The sequence below is a fragment of the Oncorhynchus masou genome, chromosome 31, assembly GCF_036934945.1.
Source record: "Oncorhynchus masou masou isolate Uvic2021 chromosome 31, UVic_Omas_1.1, whole genome shotgun sequence".
Classification (NCBI taxonomy): Eukaryota; Metazoa; Chordata; class Actinopteri; order Salmoniformes; family Salmonidae; genus Oncorhynchus; species Oncorhynchus masou.
The window spans coordinates 67,324,709-67,350,939 of NC_088242.1; the positions used below are offsets into that span (position 1 = coordinate 67,324,709).

The window sequence follows — 26,231 nt, forward strand, 5'->3', positions numbered from 1 at the left end:
CCATGGAGAACCCATGCCACAGATGGTTCTACATGGAACCCAAAAGGGTTCTTTCTACCTGTAACCAAAAAGGGTTATACTATGGGGACAGCTGGGGAACCTTTTATCTGTAGACGCAGAGAAACAGACACTAGCCACTTAAATCTTTAAATTCTTCATTCACTTTCCCTCCCATAACGAGACAGTCCCCATAGGGCTGTAATGAATAATCATTAGCTAAAGGTCCACAAATTATTGATGTAAAATAAGCAATGATATTTTTGGGGGGTTTCTCAATGTATTGCCATTAACAAGTAACTTGCAATCCAATAAATGTCAGTGTAGCTTTCAGTTAATTAAATGGCAGAATATTAGACTGTAATGCAGGGTGGCGTTTATATCTCAATTTCCACAGAACACAATTTATAGCCTGGACTTTATTTGAAGGGAACCACAAATAATGGCAGTTAAGACATCAGGGGGATGGACAGGAGATCACATTAATGAAATTAGATAGGGCAGAGCGGTGATATACACAGCACTCACACTGGGCAGACTCGGGTGCATGGGTGGTGGATGGATGGACACAAATGCACACACATCTAGAGAAAGGCAAACTCAACGACCGCATGCTGCCGTGGCATGCTCAGCTGCTCATGGGATGGAGCTTGGCTCATATTGTATATGGGTTGGCTTGTATTGGTATTGTGTGTGTGTGTGTGCTGCAGGATGCTATGGCTGGGCCTAAATTGGTGACCAGGGAGCATCCCTCTCTCTCCTCCTCTCTTCCCTCTACCTCTTCTCCTCCCTCTTCTACTGTATCCTTTGGTTGGCTGTAGAGTGTGAGGACCTGACACCTCATCAGGGAAACTTTCCCTATCTTGAGAACTTCTACACACACACACACACACACACACACACACACACACACACACACACACACACACACACACACACACACACACACACACACACACACACACACGCACACACGCACAAACACACACCCCTAATCCCCCTGGTAAGAGGGAGGTGTCACTTGAGGAGGCAGCTGCAGTCGTCTGGGTGACGGCTCTCCTCAAATCAGAAACGCTCGTACCTGTCAACAGCAACCAGGCCCCCAGGCCCCCAGGCTACCACTGTCACACACACACACACACACACACACACACACACACACACACACACACACACACACACACACACACACACACACACACACACACACACACACACACACACACACACACACACACATACACACACACCACACTCACCAGGGGATGGGAGAGACGAGGAATGAGTGAGGGATGTTTCAGTTGTAGTCTGAACAGTGAGGCTGATTTCTGTCCCGACAGTGAGACCCAATTATGAGCAGTGACAGTTTGGCTGTAGTTGGTAATGTAGGTTAAGAGAGAGAGTGTGTGTGTGTTTGGACATGTCTAACTATTCTTGTGGGTACCAGAGCTAGGTTTAGGTTTAGAGTTAGGGGTTAGGGAAAAATACCATTTTGAAGGGGACTGAATTGTGTCCTCCCACAAGTTTAGCTAGCTGTACAAGACTGTGTGTGTGTGTGTGTGTGTGTGTGTGTGTGTGTGTGTGTGTGTGTGTGTGTGTGTGTGTGTGTGTGTGTGTGTGTGTGTGTGTGTGTGTGTGTGTGTGTGTGTGTGTGTGTGTGTGTGTGTGTGTGTGAGTGTGTGAGTGTGAGTGTGAGTGTGTGTGTGAGACAAGGGGACATAGAGGTGCTAAACTTTTTACTATGGCAGCTCTAACAGTACTTGAGAACACCGTAGGAATCACCAGCACTGTAATTGACTAGAATCCCAGATAAGTGTGTAGGCTCACCCTGTCAAGTCCACTGTCAAAAGAGGGGATACTAAAACCAATAACATTACAATGTTTCTCTCTGTTTCCAAGCACACTTGTTTAATGTATGATTACATTCAAAGTGGCCTCTCTTTCTGTCTGTCTGTGTTTACTCTAGAAGCAGGAGCCCACCGTATGTTGCAATCAGACAAATTGCCAAAACCTTTTTCATGTGACAGTGGCTTTGTGTCTGTGTATGAAAGAGGAGTGAAGTGTTGTCAATACTGGCCCGTTCTCTCCAATCTCCAATCTCCTCAAACATACACAACCAATATCATGGCAACACCTCGGAATATCTCTCATCTTCCCATGTTGTCTCAATTACAAATACACTTCACATGAACATTTTTGGAGACTAACAACAACTTGTGTAAAAACAAAACAACAATATGTTTTTTGGATAGCTCGTTCTTGCATGTTATAGTAATACACTATGTAGGAAACTTAAACAGAAGTTGTAGATCCTGGCAAAGATTTATTTTACAACCTGATTGACATTGTTGTGTGACATTTGAGTTATTTAGCAGATGCTGTTACCCAGAGCAACTCACAGGAGTGAGCGCATACATTTTCATTCGTACTTGTCAAAAATGGGAATTGAACTCACAACCCTGACATTGCAAGTGCCATGCTTCACCAATGGAGCCACACGGAACCACTGTGGTCATAAAATCAAACAGATTCAGTTTTGATGTAAAATATTAGTTTTGATTCATATTTTGGTTATAGTGAAACATTACTCCTTAATAGAAGCACAGTACAGCAAGCAACACACGATTCTAAAGTGTTCCTCAGTCTCACACACTGTCTGCCTGAAATGAGCCTCCCTTTCATATAGGACGACACTGCCCTCCAGTGACTGGGAAGAGAAACAGTCTATGAAAAACAGTGATCACCAACCCTGGTCCTGGAGAGCTGCAGGGTGTGCCGGCTTTTATTCCAGCCCGGAACGAAAACAGCAGAACAATCTAAGTGGTTTCTCATGTAGACCTTGATTTGTTGAATTAGGGTTATGATTAAACACACTCACAGAGCCCCCCCCCCTCACACACCCTCAGATAGAGGACTCCATCCATGTCTGCAGTATGAGAGATTTAACAAGTTGTTAGTATTGACAACGTCCCGTTGCTGTGACGACAGCCTCTCCATGCACTCCAATCTGAGCTGGACATTTTCTATTGATCCCTGGCAGGACCTCCATCGGCAGCTCTAAGATTTTTACGAACCTGTCACTCCCTGCCATCGATCAACATGTCCTTCATCTGATCCTTAATTATATGCAAAGATAAAAGATTTTCTCATTATTGTGTTTAATCTAATGAAAGCAGCACGCTACGGCAGGGGCCAGTTCAGAGGTCCTGGGACTATTGGCCCCGGAGGGCAGTGCTACGGGGTGAAGTTTTTAATTAGACAGAGTAATGGGATTCAGACAGAGAGACTCAGATGTCTTTAGAGCGAGAGGTTGGACAGGCATGGAAGGCTGTTTAATAGAACGCCCGGTCACAGCCAAAACCTTTATTGACTGCGTCGAGCATCAATAACCCAAAACTATGTAGGGACCAGAGAGATTGGAATCTGTGCTCAGCTGTTCAGAGTGATGAGCACCAAACCACAAGTGATAGAGATATTCATGCTATGAAGGGGTCTGGAGCCAGTGTCTGTATAGCCAATCATATTTCACTACTCGGGGGGGTTCAATTATTTAATGCACCACGATTAAAGCGCTGGCTTTTTGGGGGCCACTTTGAGTAGTTTCTCTCTCTCTTTCTCTTTTTACATATGTCTTTCTAGCTATATATCTCCCTCTCTCTCTTTCCCACTTTTCTTTAGTGCTCTCTAGAGTAACATTGACACCTTTATCCAGGAACTGTGTAAATTGATAACCATGCATAAGGCATAAAAACACTTAAAAGTGAGTGGCTGGAGAGAACATTTCTAAAGGCCATAACTGCGTTTTGGACAGACTCAATAATCTGAATGCTGATACATTTATTTGATGATATTTAACCTCCTGATCCTTAATTTTCCACAAAGGTTTTGTTTCAGTTTTTCATTAATCATCATTTAAAAGCCTTCAGCCTGCTACTCAGACCCTAAACCACATGGAAATGAGGCACATTAATGTGAGTTTGATAGAGAGGCGACAGTAAACAGGTTTATTATTGTCTCAATCAAGCCTAGACATATTTATGTACTTGTCACATTATAAAGGTTTGGATGTGAAATTTTTACTGATGCCAAAGCCACTGTTAGATGAGAGTTGACTTTGATGTATTCTGAACACTCAAGGCACAGGCACATTTTCAGTCAAGTGCAGATGAGATGTTAAAATGAACACACCATGCAATCTGTTTCTCTAGAGAATATTGTCGTTGAATATTGATCCGAAATCACATCTGTCCTTAAAATACAGTGTAAACATTGAGTTTACCCCTAGTAGTACAAAGGATGTCTATGTAGCCTATTTTTGAGTGAATTGGGGGCCAATTGAAAGAAAGCTGAGCAATACCACCACCTGGTAATTTAAGGAATTGTTCTGACTCTTCCATCAAAAATAATTTTGAAAAAAAGAGTTTGTGTAATATTGATGGGTGACTCAGGATGGAACGTAGGTCTGATGTCTGCTGGTTTATCCAGCTGTCAAAACACAGACAGACAGACAGACAGACAGACACACACACAGACACACACACAGACACACACACAGACACACACTGAGAAACTGAAGCATATTTTTTCATCAAGTTCTGACTGCATTGCATTAAAAAAAACATGAATAAATGTGTCCAAGTTATTGTGATTTAAATGATTAATTACATGTGATTTAAATTTGACCTGCCTTTCATCTTCATCTCTTCCTTCAGGTCTGAACTACCATGACCCCAGAATGCTGAAAGGGCCGGCGTTCAGTTTTGGGATGCGTCACTAACAGCTCAGCTCAGACCGCTCCCCAGGGCCAGCGTTCAGTTTTGGGATGCGTCACCAACAGCTCAGCTCAGACCGTTCCCCCGGGCCAGCGTTCAGTTTTGGGATGCGTCACCAACAGCTCAGCTCAGACCGCTCCCCAGGGCCAGCGTTCAGTTTTGGGATGCGTCACCAACAGCTCAGCTCAGACCGCTCCCCAGGGCCAGCGTTCAGTTTTGGGATGCGTCACCAACAGCTCAGCTCAGACCGCTCCCCAGGGCCAGCGTTCAGTTTTGGGATGCGTCACCAACAGCTCAGCTCAGACCGCTCCCCAGGGCCAGCGTTCAGTTTTGGGATGCGTCACCAACAGCTCAGCTCAGACCGCTCCCCAGGGCCAGCGTTCAGTTTTGGGATGCGTCACCAACAGCTCAGCTCAGACCGCTCCCCAGGGCCAGCGTTCAGTTTTGGGATGCGTCACCAACAGCTCAGCTCAGACCGCTCCCCAGGGCCAGCGTTCAGTTTTGGGATGCGTCACCAACAGCTCAGCTCAGACCGCTCCCCAGGGCCAGCGTTCAGTTTTGGGATGCGTCACCAACAGCTCAGCTCAGACCGCTCCCCAGGGCCAGCGTTCAGTTTTGGGATGCGTCACTAACAGCTCAGCTCAGACCGCTCCCCAGGGCCAGCGTTCAGTTTTGGGATGCGTCACCAACAGCTCAGCTCAGACCGCTCCCCCGGGCCAGCGTACTTGGTTCCCTCCAACATCACCAGGATTGGACATGACGGGGCACCTTCATACTCCCTCTACAGCCGCCCCAATGACCCCCAGCTGTTCCAAACCCCTGGACCTGGTCAGTAACATACACACACAAGCATACTCAAAACTCGCACAATGTCTCTCAGAAATTACACACACATACAGACTCAAGACATATAATATGAAACTGTGTTCTTACTGTCTGTTCGGTGTTTCAGGTCGCTACTCCACTGAGAGGTCGGGGCAGTCTGCATATTGATCTGCCCCTGCCTACTCCCTTTCTGCTTGGAGCAAAGGCTTCTGCAACGACCAGATCCCAGGTAACATCAGGTAACATCCTCTTCAATAATGATAACAGTCCAACACAGTGCCCTTTAGAGACATGGAGTAGAATGCTGGCTGCAGAATTTTAGAATGTGATCGAATGAGACTGTTCGATAAAGACTCAGAGAATGTGTTAGAACTGTGGAATAGAATGTTGGTGTACTTACAGAATGTGATTGTGTCCTTTCGCTAAGGCCCTGCTGCTTACATGCAGCCCTCTGTGCTGGGGCCTGCCACCGTCAACAAAACCTCCGCCTCTAACTTCTCCCTCCGAGGATGCAGCAAGACGGTCAGTTTCCACGAGGACCTGCAGAAGGTAGATCTGACATGTCGAATACAGACTCTTCCAAATGGAAATCTCACCTGTCCTCTTTATTGAAGATGAACAGATTGAGTTAATAGGCCTATCGATAAGCCTATCGTTCATTGTATCTTCCCTCACACTTCTTCCCTGTGTTTTCAACTGTCCCTGGCCCAGGGACATTCAGAGTGGTTGACCCCTGCACCTACAAACACAAGCCCCCCCTCTACAGCATGACAGGATGCAACAGCATGCCTGGAGACACCACCATGAAACCAGGCCCCGGAGCTCACTGAACAGGCAAGTCACCTCATCATACCCATATCACTCTTATATTACTGTTATGCAATGATTAACATAAAAAATATGAAAATGTCTTCTGCAAAGTGTTTTTCTACCCATGGCTGCACCGGTAGTGTCCTAGCTGCCCATCTTCCATTGGTAGGTGACCTTCACCAGGATCAAACCTCCAAGCTTCACTTTCAGAATTCATCATTCCGAGTACATCGCTCCACTCATCGTAGACGTGGTGTAATAGGAACTCTCCTCCCTTCCTTCTTCCATTTCCTCCACCCCTTATCCCAGCAATAAATAAAGCAGCATCAAACTGCTCTGCACTGTAGAAAGCAGTTACTTGTGCCTTATTGTTATGTATTGCGTATGCATTGAGTAAAATGATGCTGACAAGCTAACCTGACAATCACATATTGAGGGGGTGTACATTACTGTATTTATACTTCAGTTATCACTTTTCAACAGGATAAGTTTCTGTTTTAAGGTGCACATATTTTACCACATGAGATTCAAAGTTTGATATCAGGCCAAAGGTTTGTGACCACTTTCAGTGTTACAATTAATATAAACTATCTAGTAGTATGTTTTTTTCCCAGTACCAAATATGTGGTTTGATATCACATTGATCTGACATGATTTTCACAACAAAATTACTTATGTTCACTCACTTTGATGTCATCTGAAATAGCCAACCTGTCAAAATGTGGTAATCAATCAATAAAGACATTTTCAACAATGACAATGAATGCACTTTTTTCACTCATTGAAAAAGAAACCATGGGTGTAATCGTTAGTCCAAACAGTTTGAAAACGAGTTTCTATTGGGCAAATTCACGTAGGTCCCTAACGAATGGTCCCTTCCCTTTTCGCTTCTTTGCAACATAATCTAGCCAATCAGAAACGAGAATTCGACAACCCTGCGGTATAATGAGAGACAAGGCAAGAAGGGCATTCTATGTCATCAAAAGGAACATAAATTTCAGCATACCAATTAGGATTTGGCTAAAAATACTTCAATCAGTCATAGAGCCCATTGCCCTTTATGGTTGTGAGGTCTGGGGTCCGCTCACCAACCAAGACTTCACAAAATGGGACAAACACCAAATTGAGACTCTGCACACAGAATTCTGCAAAAATATCCTCCGTGTACAATGTAGAACACCAAATAATGCATGCAGAGCAGAATTAGGCCGATACCCACTTATGATCAAAATCCAGAAAAGAGCTGTTAAATTCTATAACCACCTAAAAGGAAGCGATTCCCAAACCTTCCACAACCTACAGAGAGATCACCTACAGAGAGATGAACCTGGAGAAGAGTCCCCTAAGCAAGCTGGTCCTGGGGCTCTGTTCACAAACACAAACACACCCTACAGAGCCCCAGGACAGCAGCACAATTAGACCCAACCAAATCATGAGAAAACAAAAAGATAATTACTTGACACATTGGAAAGAATTAACAAAATAACAGAGCAAACTAGAATGCTATTTGGCCCTACACAGAGAGTACACAGCGGCAGAATACCTGACCACTGTGACCCACCCAAAATTAAGGAAAGCTTTGACTATGTACAGACTCAGTGAGCATAGCCTTGCTATTGAGAAAGGCCGCCGTAGGCAGACATTGCTCTCAAGAGAAGACAGGCTATGTGCTCACTGCCCACAAAATGAGGTGGAAACTGAGCTGCACTTCCTAACCTCCTGCCCAATGTATGACCATATTAGAGAGACATATTTCCCTCAGATTACACAGATCCACAAAGAATTCGAAAACAAATCCAATTTTGAAAAATTCCCATATCTACTGGGTGAAATTCCACAGTGTGCAATCACAGCAGCAAGATTTGTGACCTGTTGCCACGAGAAAAGGGCAACCAGTGAAGAACACACACCATTGTAAATACAACCCATATCTATGCTTATTTATTTTATCTTGTGTCCTTTACCATTTGTACATTGTTAAAAAACGGTATATATATATATATATATATAATATGACATTTGTAATGTCTTTATTGTTTTGAAACTTCTGTATGTGTGATGTTTACTGTTCATTTTTATTGTTTATTTCACTTTATACATTCACTTTATATATTATCTACCTCACTTGCTTTGGCAATGTTAACACATGTTTCCCATGCCAATAAAGCCCTTGAATCGAATTGAATTATTGAGTTATTATAGGAACGTTGGCGACCAAGTTATATTTTCAGCCAATAATAGGAACAGACACGTTAAAAAGTGGGCCTTCACGCGTTAGCGTTGCATAGGAACAGACTCTCTATGGAAGCCGTTGCTACAAGAACATGAATATATATTTTCAGGCAATAATAGGAACAGCCACGTTAAAAAGTGGGCCTTCACGCGTCAGCGTTGCATAGAAACAGACTTTCTCTATGGAAGCCGTTGCTACAAGAACATAAATATATATATTCAGGCAATAATAGGAACAGCCACGTGAAAAGGGGGGCCTTCAAGCGTTTGCGTTGCATAGAAACAAACATTCTCTATCGAAGCTGTTGTTACAAGAACATGCTAGCTAACTAGCCACAATGTTTTGACGTTTTTCCATTGATAGCTACGTTAATGTTTTGATGCTTATTTTGCTAGACCATTGACAGCTAAATAGGGTTGTTAGATATAGCCAAACATATCAAATGTCCCTGACTGGATGTAACGTTAAGCATTAGCTACATTTTATCTACAGTTAACTAGTTAGATAAGTCAAGTAGCCACTGGCTAGATAACCAACGAGTTGAAAACATAACGTTACCCGTTTCGCTAGTTTAGCTAATAAGTTAGTTTAGACATATGACTTCGAATGGGGTTGAGTCATATTTTAAGTGAATAACTTAACAGTTACATGCCAATGTGTGTGGCGATAACGTTAAGCGGTTTAATTTAGCTAGCTCAGGAGCTAGCGTTAGTGTAATCACAGACTAAGTGTTGTCGGTCATCTTGTTCCTAGCTAAAGGTAGCTAGCTACCTAGTGAGAAGTTAACTAAGCCGCTGTGCGACGCAGCTGATTTCCCCAACCCGAAGGAAGGATGGCAAGCGACGCCAATGGCATTCCTGAACTGGACCAAGATAAATATGATGCAGATGAACAAGTGAAGATCATCTGCCTTGGGGACAGTGCAGTGGGAAAATCCAAGTACGTAGATGGGGAGCATGCCAGCTCCCTCTTGTCACTGCAAATTCACCTCAAAGATGATAGTGCATACGTTTTGTGACCCAGGAGATGTTAAACACCTGCCTCTTGTCTTTCAGGTTGATGGAGAGGTTCCTGATTGACGGATAGTATCCTTTCTCATCTATTCCTTCTGTAATTGTTTTTTGAGTGTCACATGAAGACATTCATCAGTGTTTTGGGTTGATGTAGTTAAGTAAGTGTTGCCTAGTGTTAATAGCAGTAAATGGAGAGAAACCCAATGCCTTCATGCAGTGACCGATTTGGCTTGTAATTGGTTGGTCATCCAGCATGCCGACATGCCTTTTGACCAGCATGCCTTTTTACCATATGCTGTAGCTACTGTACAGATAGTTTACAATGTTGTTTATTCTATTCCTTAACTTGTTCTCCAGTCGTCCCCAGCAGCTGTCAACCTATGCTCTGACACTCTACAAATACAATACCACCATTGACAGAAAGGCTGTATTAGTAGGTATGTTTATGAATTGTTTCCTTATCAAAATGTCTGGTTTAGACTGAGTTGTTAAGGCTATAAAATAGTCAGCTGGTTTTAAGTAAACCAATCTGTTATTGCTTTAAACCATAATCCTGTTCTGTTATCTGGTTGCCATGCTATTTGTTTGGTTGCCTTCAGCTGTGTTTGTGATTATGTCTGCCCCAAAGACTTCTGGGATACTGCTGGACAGGAGCGGTTCCAGAGCATGCATCCCTCGTACTACCACAAAGCTCACGCCTGTATCATGGTAAGACTCCATGCTAGATTCTGAGACTATACTACTACAAGGCTTGCACTTATGTCATAGCCTGTATCATTGACTGTACCTGGGTTTGTTAGGTGTTTGACGTGCAGAGGAAGATCACCTATAAGAACCTGACCAATTGGTACACAGAGCTGAGAGAGTACAGGCCTGAGATCCCCTGTGTTGTGGTGGCTAACAAGATAGATGGTGAGTCCAGCCAGACAGGCTTATTCTTTAATCTTTTATTTCCTTCCCACTTTATTTTTTACTCGGTTGTCTCTATTGTTTGCAGCTGATATGAAGGTGACCCAGAGGAACTTTAACTTTGCCAAGAAGCAGGGACTTCCTTTGTACTTTGTATCAGCTGCTGATGGGACCAATGTGGTCAAGGTGAGGATGGACAACACTGACCTCCTTAATTACACACCATATACTCTGTCTGTATACTGTATTCCAATGCTTAACAAAAAAAAAGGAACAAAAGTTCTGTGTTCTGAAAATGTATCCTAGATGTTTAAAGAAACGATCAAGATGGCGATGTCGTACAAGCAGAACTCTAGTGACTTCATGGATGAAGTGATGCGCGAGCTAGAGGTACATGTTTCCCTCTGGGTATAAGCACTCTGATAATATATCCCCTCTTATTTATTTTGCTGTTTCACTCTCCAGAGTTACCTGCAGCTATTTGACTGACAGTTGTGCTGTCATTAGAATGAATCTATTTGGTGCACATTGAACAGAAAATGATAATACATTTGGTCTTAGTGTTTAGGCTCTGATCTTCAGGGTGCTCCCCACCCAAGGAAGTGCTCAGGTATTGAATTGGATCATAGCCTAGCTAGGGGTAGGGACCAAAAACAGGCAGAGGCTGGGGTGGTGATGGGGAAAAGTCTGCAGATAATGTGTAATACACAGCTACTGGAGGTCCATTTTAGAGTCTAAGGGTTCTATTCAATCCGTAGCACTGAAGATCTGCTTTCTAGCGCAATTTATAATTAAAAGCAATGTTCCTGCAGTCCCGGAGACCATTCATGGTAAATGCTGCATATGTCGGCTCAATGGGAAATGAACTTTTAAAAATAAACTTTTTTAGCGAACAATCTAACGCTTCAGTGATACAGATTGAATAGAGCCCTAAAAGACTGCACTCAAGCTACTCCTTTCCTGAAATGCATCATGTAACCTTTATTTAACTAGACAAGTCAGTTAAGAACAAATTCTTGTTTACAATGATGGCCTACTGGGGAACAGTGGGTTAACTGCCTTGTTCAGGGGCAGAACGACAGATTTTTACTTTGTCAGCTTGGGGATTCGATTCAGCAACCTTTCACTTACGATGGGAAATGGTCTTCCGCAGATAGAGGATGATGCCGCCCCATCATCCTCTATCTGCGGAAGACCATTTCCCATCGACAAACCAGCTCCCTAAATAAAATATAAAACAAACTTTTTGTGATTCTGTATGAAAAGCTCAATCTAAAATAAATGTATTATAATTATTATGATGTATTTTTTGTTCATCCCCGGCCTGCAGAACTTTGAGCTGGAGCAGAACAAGGATTTGTCGTTACAGACGGCTCAGAAGGGACTGAAACCAGAGAGCTCGGAGTCTGTCTGACTGGATGTTGATGTGGATACATTATCCTCACGTTATCTTTACATTATACTGACGTTGTGAACACAAGCTCTGATTTGGACTACAGTGCACCTATGGACACTGGATATGTTATCAGATAGTGTTGACATTTTACTAGTCTACCATGGGAGAGCCTTGCTCCTGAATACCTGACATTGTGGATATGTTATATTCATGTTATTCTCACTTTGTGGACATGTTGTCCTTCCATTCTCCTCATGTGTGTATTTTATGCCATGAGAGAGCCATGTTTCTGTGGGACTGATGCTATGGAAATGCTAACCTTTGACCCATATAATATTAGTGACCTGTGAGAACTGGGGAAATCTATTGATGTGAGAACAAACATACTGTAGGAAACATGTTGTCAGGCTGGTGAAATGTCTGCCAAAGTGTGTGAAGCAGGCTTGTTATTCGAGGTGAACTAGAATGTGAAGCTTTGTCAAATGTGGGGCACACACAATACTTTCCTATTTGGGCTATTTTTGGAGAGCAAAGTGAAACTGTGAATGTGAACTTTCTTTGCCACTTGTGATTTTGTCATCAGCTTTTGCTCTCTGAGGCTTTTACATGAGGATTTGTTCAATGTAAGGTGATAGTGGGGTACATGTATGTAAAGGCTGCTGTCGTTGCTCTTAAGTGCTACAATGTAAAGCCAGAGCTTTTATGCCATGTCTTTTAATGTGTTTTAAACAATGAATGTACCTTGTAACCATGTGACGGCACTAGCAACTGTTAGATATTATTTCAGTGTGGTTTCAAACCTCAATACTTGCTACCTGACATGGCTAGGCTGCATCAATGTCACCAGTAATTCATTCCAGTGCAGTTATCGATCAATGTACAAGTTAGATATACGTGTGTGTGTATATATATGATGTTAGTCAACTGGAAGTGTTGCAGAAGTACTGAAGATGGCTCAGAACTACAATGACTGACCATTTCTGAGAGGTTCACAATCTAGGTGTAGTAGAACTCTAAGGACTGTATTCTGTCACCGAAGTGATAGAATGCCTTCACATTTAAATCACTCTGAACTCCTGCAATATGGATTGAATAGAGCCCTTCATGTTCTCTGTGGAAAATCCACATTTTTTTAAATCTGTATGATATCCTATGAACTGTGATTTAAAAAAGGATAATTTCAAGACATCCTATGTCTATTTGATGTGCTTCCCTCAGGGTATTAACCCTGGTTATTAGTGGAATTTCAACCCCCTTCAAGAAATAAACGTTTTATAATCACAGCTCAAATGTACACAATAAATTATTTGGAAATTCTGTACTGAATACTGTGAAACAATAGAGCCACATGGCAGCAATTCTCCAGCAGAGGGCCTCAGTTTTCCCTGGGAAAGACTCCGGTCACAACTGACATGGCAGTTGGCACATCTAAAGCTCTGGCCAAAGTAGATCTCAGCAATAAGGAGCTGATACACAGAATTCATGTTTTTAATTATAAATTTATTACATAATATAACAAACATATATCTCTGTGGTGGAGCTATCACAGCTGTGGACCTGCCTCAGCCTCACTACCCTGCCGCCCTTCCCCATCTGTTAGATGATAAGAGAACCAGGGTGAAAAGGGTTCAACTGATCTTGTAAATCATGGGACTGACCATAAAGTGTGTTTTTGTTTCCATTGTTATTTTCCAGAAATCTACTCAATGGCCAGTGGGCACTGTATTCTCTCTTATTCTCCAGTCTGTCTGCCTGCTTCTGCCCTGACCTCTTTCAGTACGGTGTGTTTGGGAGTAGACATGGTTGCTCCCCATCTTCACCTTCAGATGCTAGTTAGAGGCAGGTAGCCTATATCTCCCTCTCTGCAGACTAATGAGGCTATTTTAATTTCAACAGCAAAAACATTTACACTTGAGTATGCCCTTCCTGTATCTGAGATGACACAGAACTGTATCTTAAAATCCTGGCCTCACCAATAGTCACAGTAACACTGTCTAGCAAAAATCTGTACATCTATAGCACCAAAGTGAACGCTACTATTTTATTCTAGTTAGCTAGCAATCTGACCTTTCACATTTTCACCTACCACATTTGACACATGTGCTGTCAGGATTAATCCAACAATGCTAAACTACTGAATAATATGAATCTACTGAGGTTGTCATTAATCCAGTGTTCATCATTAGTTTCAGCCAGGCTACAGTTCTGTGTGGAGTTCAGTGTCTTTGAGGAAGATAGAGAGTCGGGATGCCTGGGGGATCAAGAGGAGGGGAGGATTAGATGGGCCAGGCAAGGCCCAGACATAGCCTGTGATAGATCCACCATGTTAAACTTCACAGTGCAAACAAGGAGAAAATCAACAATGAAAGAAAAACCCTTTGAATGATGATAAGATCACTAGATCCAGTGGTGGGTCTACCAGATACCCTCTCACCGTGTAGATTGTGCTTTGTTGATTAGAAAAGAAGATGAAGTCGACCGTACAGAGAAACTCATTGGTGTGAATGAAGTGTCTGCCTCACCTTTCTGTGTCCCGCAGCATGGGTTTGCATCTGTATAGGCTACCTGTGGTAAACCTACTAAGGGGTCCAACTAGGTTCTCTGTTACTGACATGTTTTCTAACCAGGAAAGCAACTGGAGTCCAAACTGCACTGTGTGTGTGTGAGCGCATTGTGCATGCCGGCGTGTGCGTGTGTACAGCATGTGTGTATATATGAGCTGTGTGTTTAAACCCATGTCAGCATCTCTCAGCATCAGTTAGACAAGCTATACAACCTTCATCCCATTTAAACCAAGCAATACTTTGATACCTTGTCTCAAAATAGATATAGAAATGGTAATAATGCAAAGCTCATAAAATCTGGTCATTTTTCAGGATATATATATATATATTCCTTTACAAAACATAAAAAAAACTACTGGAGTTCCACTCCAAAAAGGTTGTGCACACACAGTGGAGAAGCTAAATGAATGTCTGTAGTTCTCAAGATTCCCAGGAGATGGCACCATATTAGTGAGTAACAGCTCAACAACTTCCAAACTAAGGTGGTCCTATTAAGAAAAATACACCATTGAAAGTTTTTTGTTATTTTTTGGCACGTTTTTCCCTCTTTGTTTCTTTTTTTTGTCGGTCCTCTTCAAAATCACCTCATCATAGCATACCCTAAATAACTCAAAGTCTGAAAAGGGAAAAGGGAGCAAAGGGTGTGTAACAGGATGAAACAGAGCAGAGAGTGTGTAACAGGATGAAACAGAGCAGAGAGTGTGTAACAGGATGAAACAGAGCAGAGAGTGTGTAACAGGATGAAACACAGAGCAGAGAGTGTGTAACAGGATGAAACAGAGCAGAGAGTGTGTAACAGGATGAAACAGAGCAGAGAGTGTGATGAAACAAGCAGGATGAAACACAGAGCAGAGAGAGTGTGTAACAGGATGAAACAGAGCAGAGAGTGTGTAACAGGATGAAACAGAGCAGAGAGTGTGTAACAGGATGAAACACAGAGCAGAGAGTGTGTAACAGGATGAAACAGAGCAGAGAGTGTGTAACAGGATGAAACAGAGCAGAGAGTGTGTAACAGGATGAAACACAGAGCAGAGAGTGTGTAACAGGATGAAACACAGAGCAGAGAGTGTGTAACAGGATGAAACAGAGCAGAGAGTGTGTAACAGGATGAAACAGAGCAGAGAGTGTGTAACAGGATGAAACAGAGCAGAGAGTGTGTAACAGGATGAAACAGAGCAGAGAGTGTGTAACAGGATGAAACAGAGCAGAGAGTGTGTAACAGGATGAAACAGAGCAGAGAGTGTGTAACAGGATGAAAGCAGATGCAGAGAGTGTGTAACAGGATGAAACAGAGCAGAGAGTGTGTAACAGGATGAAACACGGAGCAGAGAGTGTGTAACAGGATGAAACAGAGCAGAGAGTGTGTAACAGGATGAAACAGAGCAGAGAGTGTGTGAAACAACAGGATGATGAAACAGAGCAGAGAGTGTGTAACAGGATGAAACAGAGCAGAGAGTGTGTAACAGGATGAAACACAGAGCAGAGAGTGTGTAACAGGATGAAAGCACAGGAGAAACAGAGAGTGTGTAACAGGATGAAACACAGAGCAGAGAGTGTGTAACAGGATGAAACACAGAGCAGAGAGTGTGTAACAGGATGAAACAGAGCAGAGAGTGTGTAACAGGATGAAACACAGAGCAGAGAGTGTGTAACAGGATGAAACAGAGCAGAGAGTGTGTAACAGGATGAAACACAGAGCAGAGAGTGTGTAACAGGATGAAACACAGAGCAGAGAGTGTGTAACAGGATGAAACACAGAGCAGAGAGTGTGTAACAGGATGAAACACAGAGCAGAGAGTGTGTAACAGGATGAAACACGGAGCAGAGAGTGTGTAACAGGATGAAACACAGAGCAGAGAGTGTGTAACAGGATGAAACACGGAGCAGAGAGTGTGTAACAGGATGAAACACAGAGCAGAGAGTGTGTAACAGGATGAAACACAGGAGCAGAGAGTGTTTAACAGGATGAAACACAGAGCAGAGAGTGTGTAACAGGATGAAACACAGAGCAGAGAGTGTGTAACAGGATAACAGGATGAAACACAGAGCAGAGAGTGTGTAACAGGATGAAACACGGAGCAGAGAGTGTGTAACAGGATTAAAACATGGAGGATGCAGGGAGTGTGTAACAGGATGAAACATGGAGCAGAGAGTGTGTAACAGGATGAAACGCGGAGCAGAGTGTGTAACAGGTTGAAACACGGAGCAGAGAGTGTGTAACGGGATGAAACATGGAGCAGAGAGTGTGTAACAGGATAAAACGCGGAGCAGAGAGTGTAACAGGTTGAAACACGGAGCAGAGAGTGTGTAACAGGATAAAACGCGGAGCAGAGAGTGTAACAGGTTGAAACATGGAGCAGAGAGTGTGTAACAGGATAAAACGCGGAGCAGAGAGTGTAACAGGTTGAAACACGGAGCAGAGAGTGCCAGTGCACCTCGTCATGAGGAGAGTCATAGTGAGGTGTTGTCTGTGTCTATGTCTCCTATTGAACCACAGCCCAAACCCCACACAGTGCCCAAGGCAGAGATGTGGTCTCTGACACACAGACAGGGGTTATACAGGAACAGACAGAATGTAAAAAAGATTAAGCTGTATCGCTCTCAGCACCCCAGTATTGTTTTGATCTCTCTCTCTCTCTTTCTCTCTCTCTCTCTCTCTCTCTCTCTCTCTTTCTCTCTTTCTCTCTCTCTCTTTCTCTCTCTCTCTCTCTCTCTCTCTCATCAATTAATAGATATCAAAGGGTCCTATAATGATTACAGAGTTGGAGTTCAGTCTGTGTCTCTGTGCAAATGTGTGTGTGCACCACGTGTGAGTGTGTTTGTGTGTGTGAGACACAGCCACTGCCAGGAATCTCTGATGGTATTAAGGCTACAGTGGACTCACTTCGAGGGTTTGAACTAGCGCACACACACATACATACACGCACCACACAGAGGAGAGGGGGGAGTGTACAGAGAGTCGGGGTGTTCCTCCCTTCACAGCCTGCATGCGCTGTAACGAATGGTGGCTGTATTGCTAGCACCGTGTTTTGTGCAAATCATCTCCTAGTTCAGAGTTCATAGAAAGAATACAATCTGATCATACATTTTTCCTCAGTGATTAACTATGCATATATGCCAAACATTCATATATAGATCTATATATTTTTTGATTTTCAAAAATGTATATGAAAACTATCATATATACATTGCTTTTGATTAATATAAAAAAGCAAATATTTGTATTTTGTTCATATTTACAGGGTGTACGTCATTTTGAGAGGTTTAAATTAGTTTATCTTTTTCTTGGTCACTCTGAAAATCAGATTAGGTGAGTGAATAGAAAAAGTTCTTAATGTCTTAATCCAAGAGCTACAAAATCCACCCCTACATTATGGGGGGGACATAACAAATAAACACAAACCAACATTCAACTCTTACATTATGGAGGGGGGGTGGCATAACAAATAAACACAAACCAATCGCTACATTATGGAGGGGGGGGCATAACAAATAAACACAAACCAACAATCAACTCTTTCATTATGGAGGATGGGGGGGGGCATAACAAATAAACACAAACCAACATTCAAACATTATGGAGGGGGGGGCATAACAAATAAACACAAACCAATCGCTACATTATGGAGGGGGGCATAACAAATAAACACAAACCAACAATCAACTCTTACATTATGGAGAGGGGGGGGCATAACAAATAAACACAAACCAACAATCAACTCTTACATTATGGATGGGGGGGGGGCATAACAAATAAACACAAACCAACAATCAACTCTTACATTATGGAGGGGGGGGGGCATAACAAATAAACACAAACCAACAATCAACTCTTACATTATGGAGGGGGGGGCATAACAAATAAACACAAACCAACAATCAACCCCTACGTTAATGGAGAGGGAACATAACAAATAAACACAAACCAACAATCAACCCCACACAAAAGCCTAAATGAGTCAGACGGTATGGTAGTGGCCCAAAATATATCATTTTCCTTAAATAGTGCCACAAAATGTAAAATGGAGGGCACTATAGGGATAAAGGTGTCATTTAGAACACCCCGCATGTCTCCAGAATCAGGAGTGAGATCGTCTGAGAGGTCCAATGTGAGACAGTGAGCGTTATCCCTACAACCTTGACACAACGTTGAATTTACCACCTGCTAAATGGATACAAAGGAACGTTTCACAGAGATAGATTGCCAAGGATCTTAACTGAGCATAAAGGTTTCAGTGCTACTGTTGACTAGTTAAGGTTTTACTGGTAGTAGAGCCCACCTGGGTCATGCTCAGGGGAGTCCAATGTTAAACATCAATGTAGATACTCATGTATTATAGGGAACAGACATGCTTCACTGTTGAGAAACCTATACTACATATTCTTTACCTACAAAGGCAAAAAATCAACTTGTATAATAGGGAATCATGTTTGTTCTTTATAAGATGTTCATGACTGTTGTACCATGTCAGGTCTGTTTGCTGCTATTGGACCAGGTCTCTCTTGGAAAAGAGATGTTATCTCAAGGAGAAAAAACCTGTATAAATAAAGGTCAAATAAATCAAATAAAATAAATCTGCGGTATTCAGAATGTTGCTCCCTCTTAAACGCACCACTGTTGTTCTCCCATTGTGTTGTTGTGTGTATGGATGACACTCACTGTCTCTAACCATTGAGAGAAGCTATTCACATTACAATTGTTGATTTCTGAAGGCATCCCTTTCTATAACCCAAACCATGGTCTCAGATGTAGATAATGATGCTACCGGTCTTAGGTTGGATGAGGATTGTGTCTGAGTCTGTGTGTGAATCTAAGTGTGTTATTTTTTTGACCAGGTGAATGTTCATGTGTGTACAGTATATATAGATGTAAGATCTTCATTTGAGACAGTTTGCTACAGCAGCAAAATAATCCTGCAGCAACAGGAAATGTGAATTATTATTATATTATAATTAATGGACATTTTTTGGTAGGGGTTGATACAAAATCAAGTCTGACATTTCAAAGTGTAAATTACAAACTTCAGAAGCCTACAAGCACTACAAGTGCAGGAAAGTTATTCTGCAACAGGCTGATAATTAAGACTCTGTGTATATCTACATCTGAGTATGTGTTGAGGTCACTGGGTTTAAACTGGGGTCAACTGTGGTTTCACACCCCTCACTGTGTGGGATACCCTTCAGCATGACGGAAGACCGCAAGAAAACAAGCGGAAACGAAAACACAACCTTCTGTTCAAGACGTGATGCAACTTCTCATGCTACTGTTCAGGAAAGAGTGACCATAGAAGGACAGTTAATCAATAGCGTGTTGTATATTGAATATGTATAGTTTTAGTAAAGTTGTATATTTTATGAAAAAAAAAATAATTTTTATATATCTATATACTTTCTTTCAAATATATATATATATATTATATATATATATATATATATATATAATTGGTAAAAACAAGAAAATTGTTGGTGGAATAAATGTTAAAGTTTTCTTTCTGTACTCTGTCTAGAAGTAGGAGTCAGATGCTCTGTATATAACGTATCTTTTTTTCAACATTCTGTCATCCCCCCCCCTCAAAGCTATTTAAATACATTTATAGTATATATATTTATAATATTCCCTTTGGAAACCCAAAGCAAATGTTTTGATTATGAAAAAAGCCACTAGTGTTGGTTAAACATTCTCCAAATATAATAGATAGCACAGTCAGTCCGTGAGACGGTCCCAGGATAGATGAGTTCTCTCCACGTGGTCTCCAACATCAAACTCTGTCTCTGGGCACAAGTGTTAAACACAATGTCAGGCAGAGTGGAGAGAGGCCTGTGTCAGTACTGTATCAGTATGTCAGTTCTATGTCAATACTAGGTCAGTACTGTATCAGTATGTTAGTTCTATGTCAATACTAGGTCAGTACTGTATCAGTATGTTAGTTCTATGTCAATACTAGGTCAGTACAACGTTTTTACTCCTGTGTTCAACGTAGCTGATCTCTGTAAGAATAATTTGAAAGGCAACTGAACTTTCCATTTGGAACGAGATTCATCCTCCTCTTCTTCACACAAACTGGGGATCCTTCAGAGGCAAAAAATGAACAGGAGGGAAAGAGATGGAGGGACAGGGAGAAGAAGAACGGCACAGCGAAGGAAAGGTCTGTGGGATAGGTTAAAGGTGTGAGTAAAGGAGCAACTCAAGCAGTCACAAATCAAATGTTCTAATCGGAGCTCATGCGAGATTCTGTTCTGCAAAGAGTTTATGGGCCTCTTTCAGAGGACTCATCTGATAGGTTGTGAGATGGGGGAGGGACTTCATAATTCAGTGCAGTGCTGAGAGCTGCATATGAACGCAATCACTGAAACTTTCAGACACATCAGAATAAAAAGAAATGAAAAGCAGCGACCTAAAATGGAGTTGGCTCTAAAACTGGGGTGGTCTATCCATTTTTCTCTCCCCCTCTTTCTTTCTTTCTCTCTCTCTCTCTCTCTCTCTCTCTCTCTCTCTCTCTCTCTCTCTCTCTCTCTCTCTCTCTCTCTCTCTCTCTCTCTCTCTCTCTCTCTCTCTCTCAGGGCAGGGGTCAGCTCTCCAGCAGCTGTTTGAGTGCTCGTTCGATGTTCATGCGGTGTCCCACCCGCGTCACCCCCAGCTCAGCAAAGTCGTCCTTGGTGAGTGCTGGCAGGTGTGAGCCCTCAATCTCATGCTCCTGAAAGCCGGCCCTGTGCTCCCCCAGGTGGATGCTCTCCAGCCAGTCTCCAACGTCATACTTGTTCCACAGGTGGAGGGGCTTCTGGTGGAAGGGCCTGAGGGCCAGGAGGGGCGAGCCCAGCCCAGGAGAGTGAGAGGGAGACGGGGAGCGGGACCGGGCGCTGGAGCTCCTCATAACAAAGCGCACTTCTTTGGGCTCATGGGGCAGGCTGAGGCTGGATGACTTGAGGATGGTGTGGGGTGGCGTGGTGGGCGAAATGGGTAAGCCGAAGCCTGGGAGTCGACTTAGGGGGTCACCCCGATCTGGGGAGCCCGAGCCGGGGCTTGGGATTCGGCGTGTTATGGGGTAGCGGCTGCCGGGCCGGATGGTGTAGGAAGTGCCGTAGCTTCTCTGGGAAATGGTGTGGAGCTCTCCTAGACTGCTGAAAAGTCTGGAGGAGAGAGCGAGAGAGAGAGAGAGAGAGAGAGAGAGAGAGAGAGAGAAGGAGAGGGTGTTTGGGAGGGAAAGAGGTTGAGAGGGATACAGAGAAAGCAAGCGCAATGAGATGTAGAGAAAGAAAAAGGCAAAGAGATATTAGAACAATGTCACAGTGTTTTTTATCTATAAAGCTTCACACAAGTAAAAAGAGCCATTTGATCAGTTGAGCCTTTGAAACATCAAGCCACTGAGGGGCTGCAGGGTTAGTGACCATTACTGAGAGCAAGCTAGTTAAAATCACAGCAAGATCAAAAGCTTCATTGTTTTCAACTACTCAGTTGGTTTGTACATGGCTTAAAGGCCTTACACAAGATGGTCCAACCTTTCTTGGGGTCAGGAGAGAGGAACACCGCAGAAAACACAGTTGAATTGGAAAACTAAGGAACTGGAACGTTACAGAACCGGAACATGGCAGAACATCTGACAGAGCAGAAATGGGTTCTATCCACCAATTCCCTCTGTAGTCACTTTCTCTGTTCTCTCTCGCTTCGATCTATCCAGTTGCTGGCATATGGTGTGCAAGAGAAACGCGAGCTGCATACTGTCTAGCTAGTGGAAGATGATCAAGCAACACTTGGTGGATCCAGCTCATTCTGACAGAGCAATCACTGAGAGTATCTGCTCATCAATCTCTTTCTATCTCTCACTCCCTTTCTCCCTTTCCCTCTCTCCTTCATAAATTACTTTAGTGAAACTTAATTCCGTCTTATTGCCAATCAAGTTGTCCACTCCGACATAGAGCCCTCATCAGCATTTCCCTGGATCCCAAAGCTCAGTTTCTCTGATGTCCATTCTAAACCCCACTGAGACTCCAGTCTCACAGACGGGGACCCAGAAACTGGTGCAGTTTCACCAATGGCCATTCTTGGTCCGCAGAAACACTACAGTGAATGCTGAATACTGTAGTATTTACTCTAGTGCTGCGGACATGATTGCAGTACACTGTCGTATGTACAGTTTACTATAGAATAAATACTGTAGTATTTTTTGTTGTTGTAGTATATACTATAGTATTTACTGTAGTGTCTTTGCAGACTGTAATATACTGTAATATTTAATGTAGTTAGTTTGCAGACATTACTGTAGTATTTACTACAGTATTTAAGTGTTTTTGTTTTATTATCTTCGACATAGCAGTGGTGGCTATCTCCTTGAGGAAAACTACTGGACAAAATACTCAAAGAGCAAATGTTCCATAACCTGTAGGTAGGTAGGACTGAGGTCTGAACAGATAGTTCAGAGCTTCTGCTCTTTTCTATAATATGTAGGAAATATTATCATTTCTCACTTATGGGTTTCTCACTGGGTGGCACAAATTGAGATATGCAAATGAAATACTGTAGCATATACTATAATAATTATTGTTTTTGCGGACATTACTGTAGTATTTACTGTAGTGTTTTTGTAGTCTGTACCATATTATTCTACATGATCGAAGGATACTAGAGTGTGTAGTATAGTATTCTACTGTATACTACAGTTCACTACCTAATTCTATAGCAAGTACTATAGTATTCTATAGTAAACTGTAGTATTTTTCACGTGGGCATGCGTGCGATTCTCTACTTTACGTCTTTTCTCTACTCATTCGGCCCAGAGAACAGGCTACTCTGGCGAATGGGGCTTTTTTAATAAAGTCATATCAAAGCGGAATCAATGTCTGCAAGATCAAATACTGTTTTTTTTATGCCTCAATAAATACAGCTCTGATTTGAAGCTATGAGGGTATGTGGTGGAGGAGGTTTATGGTTCTGTCCTGTCAGAGGAACATAATACAAGCCTACTGTAAACACCAACAAATGCCAGGGTTAAAGGATAATTGTTCAAAACCTGGCCATGTCTTTGACCACACACACAAGCATGCACACAAATAAAAGCAGTGAACATGATTTCCTTGTGTCAGCATATTTTGGGTCCAAAAAGCTGACCATGCATGTAGTAAGAGTAAGGGTCATGTCTTTATAGCTCTACAGGAGAAACAGGTGGTCTGCTCTGTGGGTAAGACAGGAGAGAGCTATGGCAGCTACAACACTAGCTCAGTCCTCACACCGTAGATGATGTGCAAACTACCATATTTATACCATATCCCAGTGCTTTCCCTGAGTCTCACTCCGGACTCTACCCTGTGTACACAGTTAGATCACTTTAGTAATGGTTTGATTATTTGTCTGTATTTGACCCAGATAAAGCACCGTACAGTGTGAGACCTGAGGGCTTTGAGGTGAAGAACAGCCAAAACCACAGGAATGACTGGAGAGACTAAGGGGTTAAGGGGAGGGAGGGGTGGAGAGGTGAAGAACAGCCAATACCGCAGGAATGACTGGAGAGACTGAGGGGTTAAGGGGAGGGAGGGGTGTAGAGGTGAAGAACAGCCAATACCGCAGGAATGACTGGCGAGAGTGAGGGGTTAAGGGGAGGGAGGGGCGGAGAGGTGGAGAACAGTCAACACAGTAGGAATTAATGTAAAGAGTGAGGGGTTAGGGGGAGGGAGGGGTGGAGAGGAGGCGTGATGGAAGAGTTCAGGGGGAAATGGAGAAGTAGGTTGGTTTTGGGGACAGGCAGGGAGGTGTGTGGGAGTGGTGGAGGACAGGGTGGTGTTTTCAGTCAGTACCAACATCCACGTGTACTTGCGAATGCGTGTGCATTTGTGCATGTCTTTGTGTGTGTGTTGGGAGAGTGCTGTGTGGTATGGGTTTAGGAGGTGAGACGGTTGGTAGCTACAGAGATGGGCGGAGTGAGATGACATGAGCTCCATGCGCACTTACACGGTCGTCTTGCCCTCCTGGGCGTACAGTCAGTTCTAGACCAATCAGATCAGAGCAGCGGGGCGGAACATGCAAGGTGAGCAGAGAGAGAGCAATGGGAGAGAATGTTAGCATCAGTCCATGAGACATAGCCTGCTAGCCACACCTGGCTCTGCTTTAGACAACTCCTCTGGCCATGTCAAGCCAATGTATGTGTTTGTGTTAGTATGTGTGGATGAATGGTGCCTGTGTTTGTGGGTGTGTGGTTGTGTTTATGTGTTTTTGACATGACAACGACAGCAGAGTTGAGGAAATCAGAACCCGATGAGTCCAGCAGGCCACATGAGAGAGAAATGAGCACACTATTCACATCTCAAACACTGAATATAAGGATAAAGAATACAAACCAACAGAAAAAAACAATAAAATAAAACAACGAGGAACAGGATGAATGGCAAGAGTCTCCTGACTCTGTGTGTTTGTGAGTTTAAACTCAGATTATGGAGACTCATAGTATTGTATAGTAGAGTTAAGCAATAAAGCCAGATTAGCCAATATACCACGGCGAAGGGCTGTTCTTAGGCACGACACAACGTGGAATGGATACAGTCCTTAGCCGTGGTATATTGGCCATATACCACAAACCCCTGAGGTGCCTTATTGCTGTTATGAACTGGTTACCAATGTAATTAGAGCAGTAAAAACATATGTTTTGTCATACCCGTGGTCAGCCAATCAGCATTCAGGGCTGGAACCACCCAGTTTATAATAGAGTGTATACTATAGTGTGTGATGACTCGTCAGTGGACAAATGAAATCCCCAACACAATCACTGATATCAAACAGAAACATATGTAACATAAATAAAAGATCAGAGAAGAACAGGAGACCAAAGATCCCAACTCAAACAAATGACAACCAGGATTTTCTGAACCAGCCAAAGCTATGACAACATAGCATGAGTGGACATTATTGAATAGATGAATGAATGGTACATATAGCACCTTTGGCGGCATGGATACATTTGAATGAGACAGACATGGACTGGTGATAAATGTATGGAGGAACACTGAGTGAGTGTACACACCACAGAAATCAAGCGAATGAGTTCTGCAACTGTGTGAAGTGGGTGAAAAAGAGAGGGAGGAAGAGAGAGAGAATAACGATGTGCATAATTTGAGCTTTTCCTTCATTTGAACTGAACAGAAAGAACGTCTGTAGAAATAGAGGTATCAGATGACGTTGGGGGCGGGACGATGCAGGGAGGTTGATTTTGACTGGATAAGGTCAAGATTAATCAAATTAACTGAGACGGAGGAGTGGGCCAATCAGAACACTCTGTCACATGACACATATGACATCACGCTATCCTCTGACATCACAGGGAATGTAGGTAATGTCAGAGTCCAGCTATGGGATTGGTTGAGTTGACGGGATGTGATACTTACTTCAAACACATGGTGAAATATCTAACTAACACATTTGCTTTGCTAGTACGCTACATGACTAACCATAACTACTCTATAGAATGCTATAATAGTAGTGTCCCTCAGCACCTTATCTGAGAACATTGCTGAGCTTCATGGAGAGAGAGATGAGGCGAGCTCGCAGGCCGCCTCTACTGTTCCTATCCACAACCAGGTCAGGGTGGTACTGGTGGTCATAATTGGCCCTCCTGCTCAGTAGACAAACAAAGGCATCAGGTCTGCATCTCAATAGCCTGAAAACCACTTCCTTTCTTCACCTTGCCTTCCTCTTCCCTTCTTTACTTCATAGTCACCGCATCATATGAA

The 26,231-nt window shown here is 42.9% G+C and overlaps 2 protein-coding genes and 1 pseudogene across 2 annotated transcripts in view; 2 read left to right on the forward strand and 1 right to left on the reverse strand.

Annotated features, from left to right (window-relative positions):
- Positions 1 to 4,819: 4,819 nt before the first annotated feature.
- On the forward strand, positions 4,820 to 6,663 carry LOC135524989 (ciliary microtubule associated protein 1A-like; annotated as a pseudogene).
- A 2,203-nt stretch (positions 6,664 to 8,866) lies between these two features.
- rabl2 (RAB, member of RAS oncogene family-like 2) lies at positions 8,867 to 13,238 on the forward strand. The gene is made up of 8 exons (XM_064951741.1): positions 8,867 to 9,576; positions 9,693 to 9,722; positions 10,008 to 10,087; positions 10,279 to 10,358; positions 10,451 to 10,562; positions 10,648 to 10,745; positions 10,866 to 10,949; positions 11,890 to 13,238. The coding sequence occupies exons 1-8, from the start codon at positions 9,470 to 9,472 to the stop codon at positions 11,971 to 11,973; spliced, it is 675 nt and encodes a 224-aa protein (XP_064807813.1). The 5' UTR covers positions 8,867 to 9,469; the 3' UTR covers positions 11,974 to 13,238.
- Positions 13,239 to 19,969: 6,731 nt separating this feature from the next.
- shank3a (SH3 and multiple ankyrin repeat domains 3a) overlaps positions 19,970 to 26,231 on the reverse strand; it is a 304,109-nt gene continuing 297,847 nt past the window's right edge. The window contains exon 24 of the mRNA XM_064951735.1: positions 19,970 to 21,647. Within this exon, the coding sequence (XP_064807807.1) occupies positions 21,089 to 21,647 (559 nt within the window). The 3' untranslated portion in view covers positions 19,970 to 21,088. The remainder of the gene's footprint in view (positions 21,648 to 26,231) is intronic.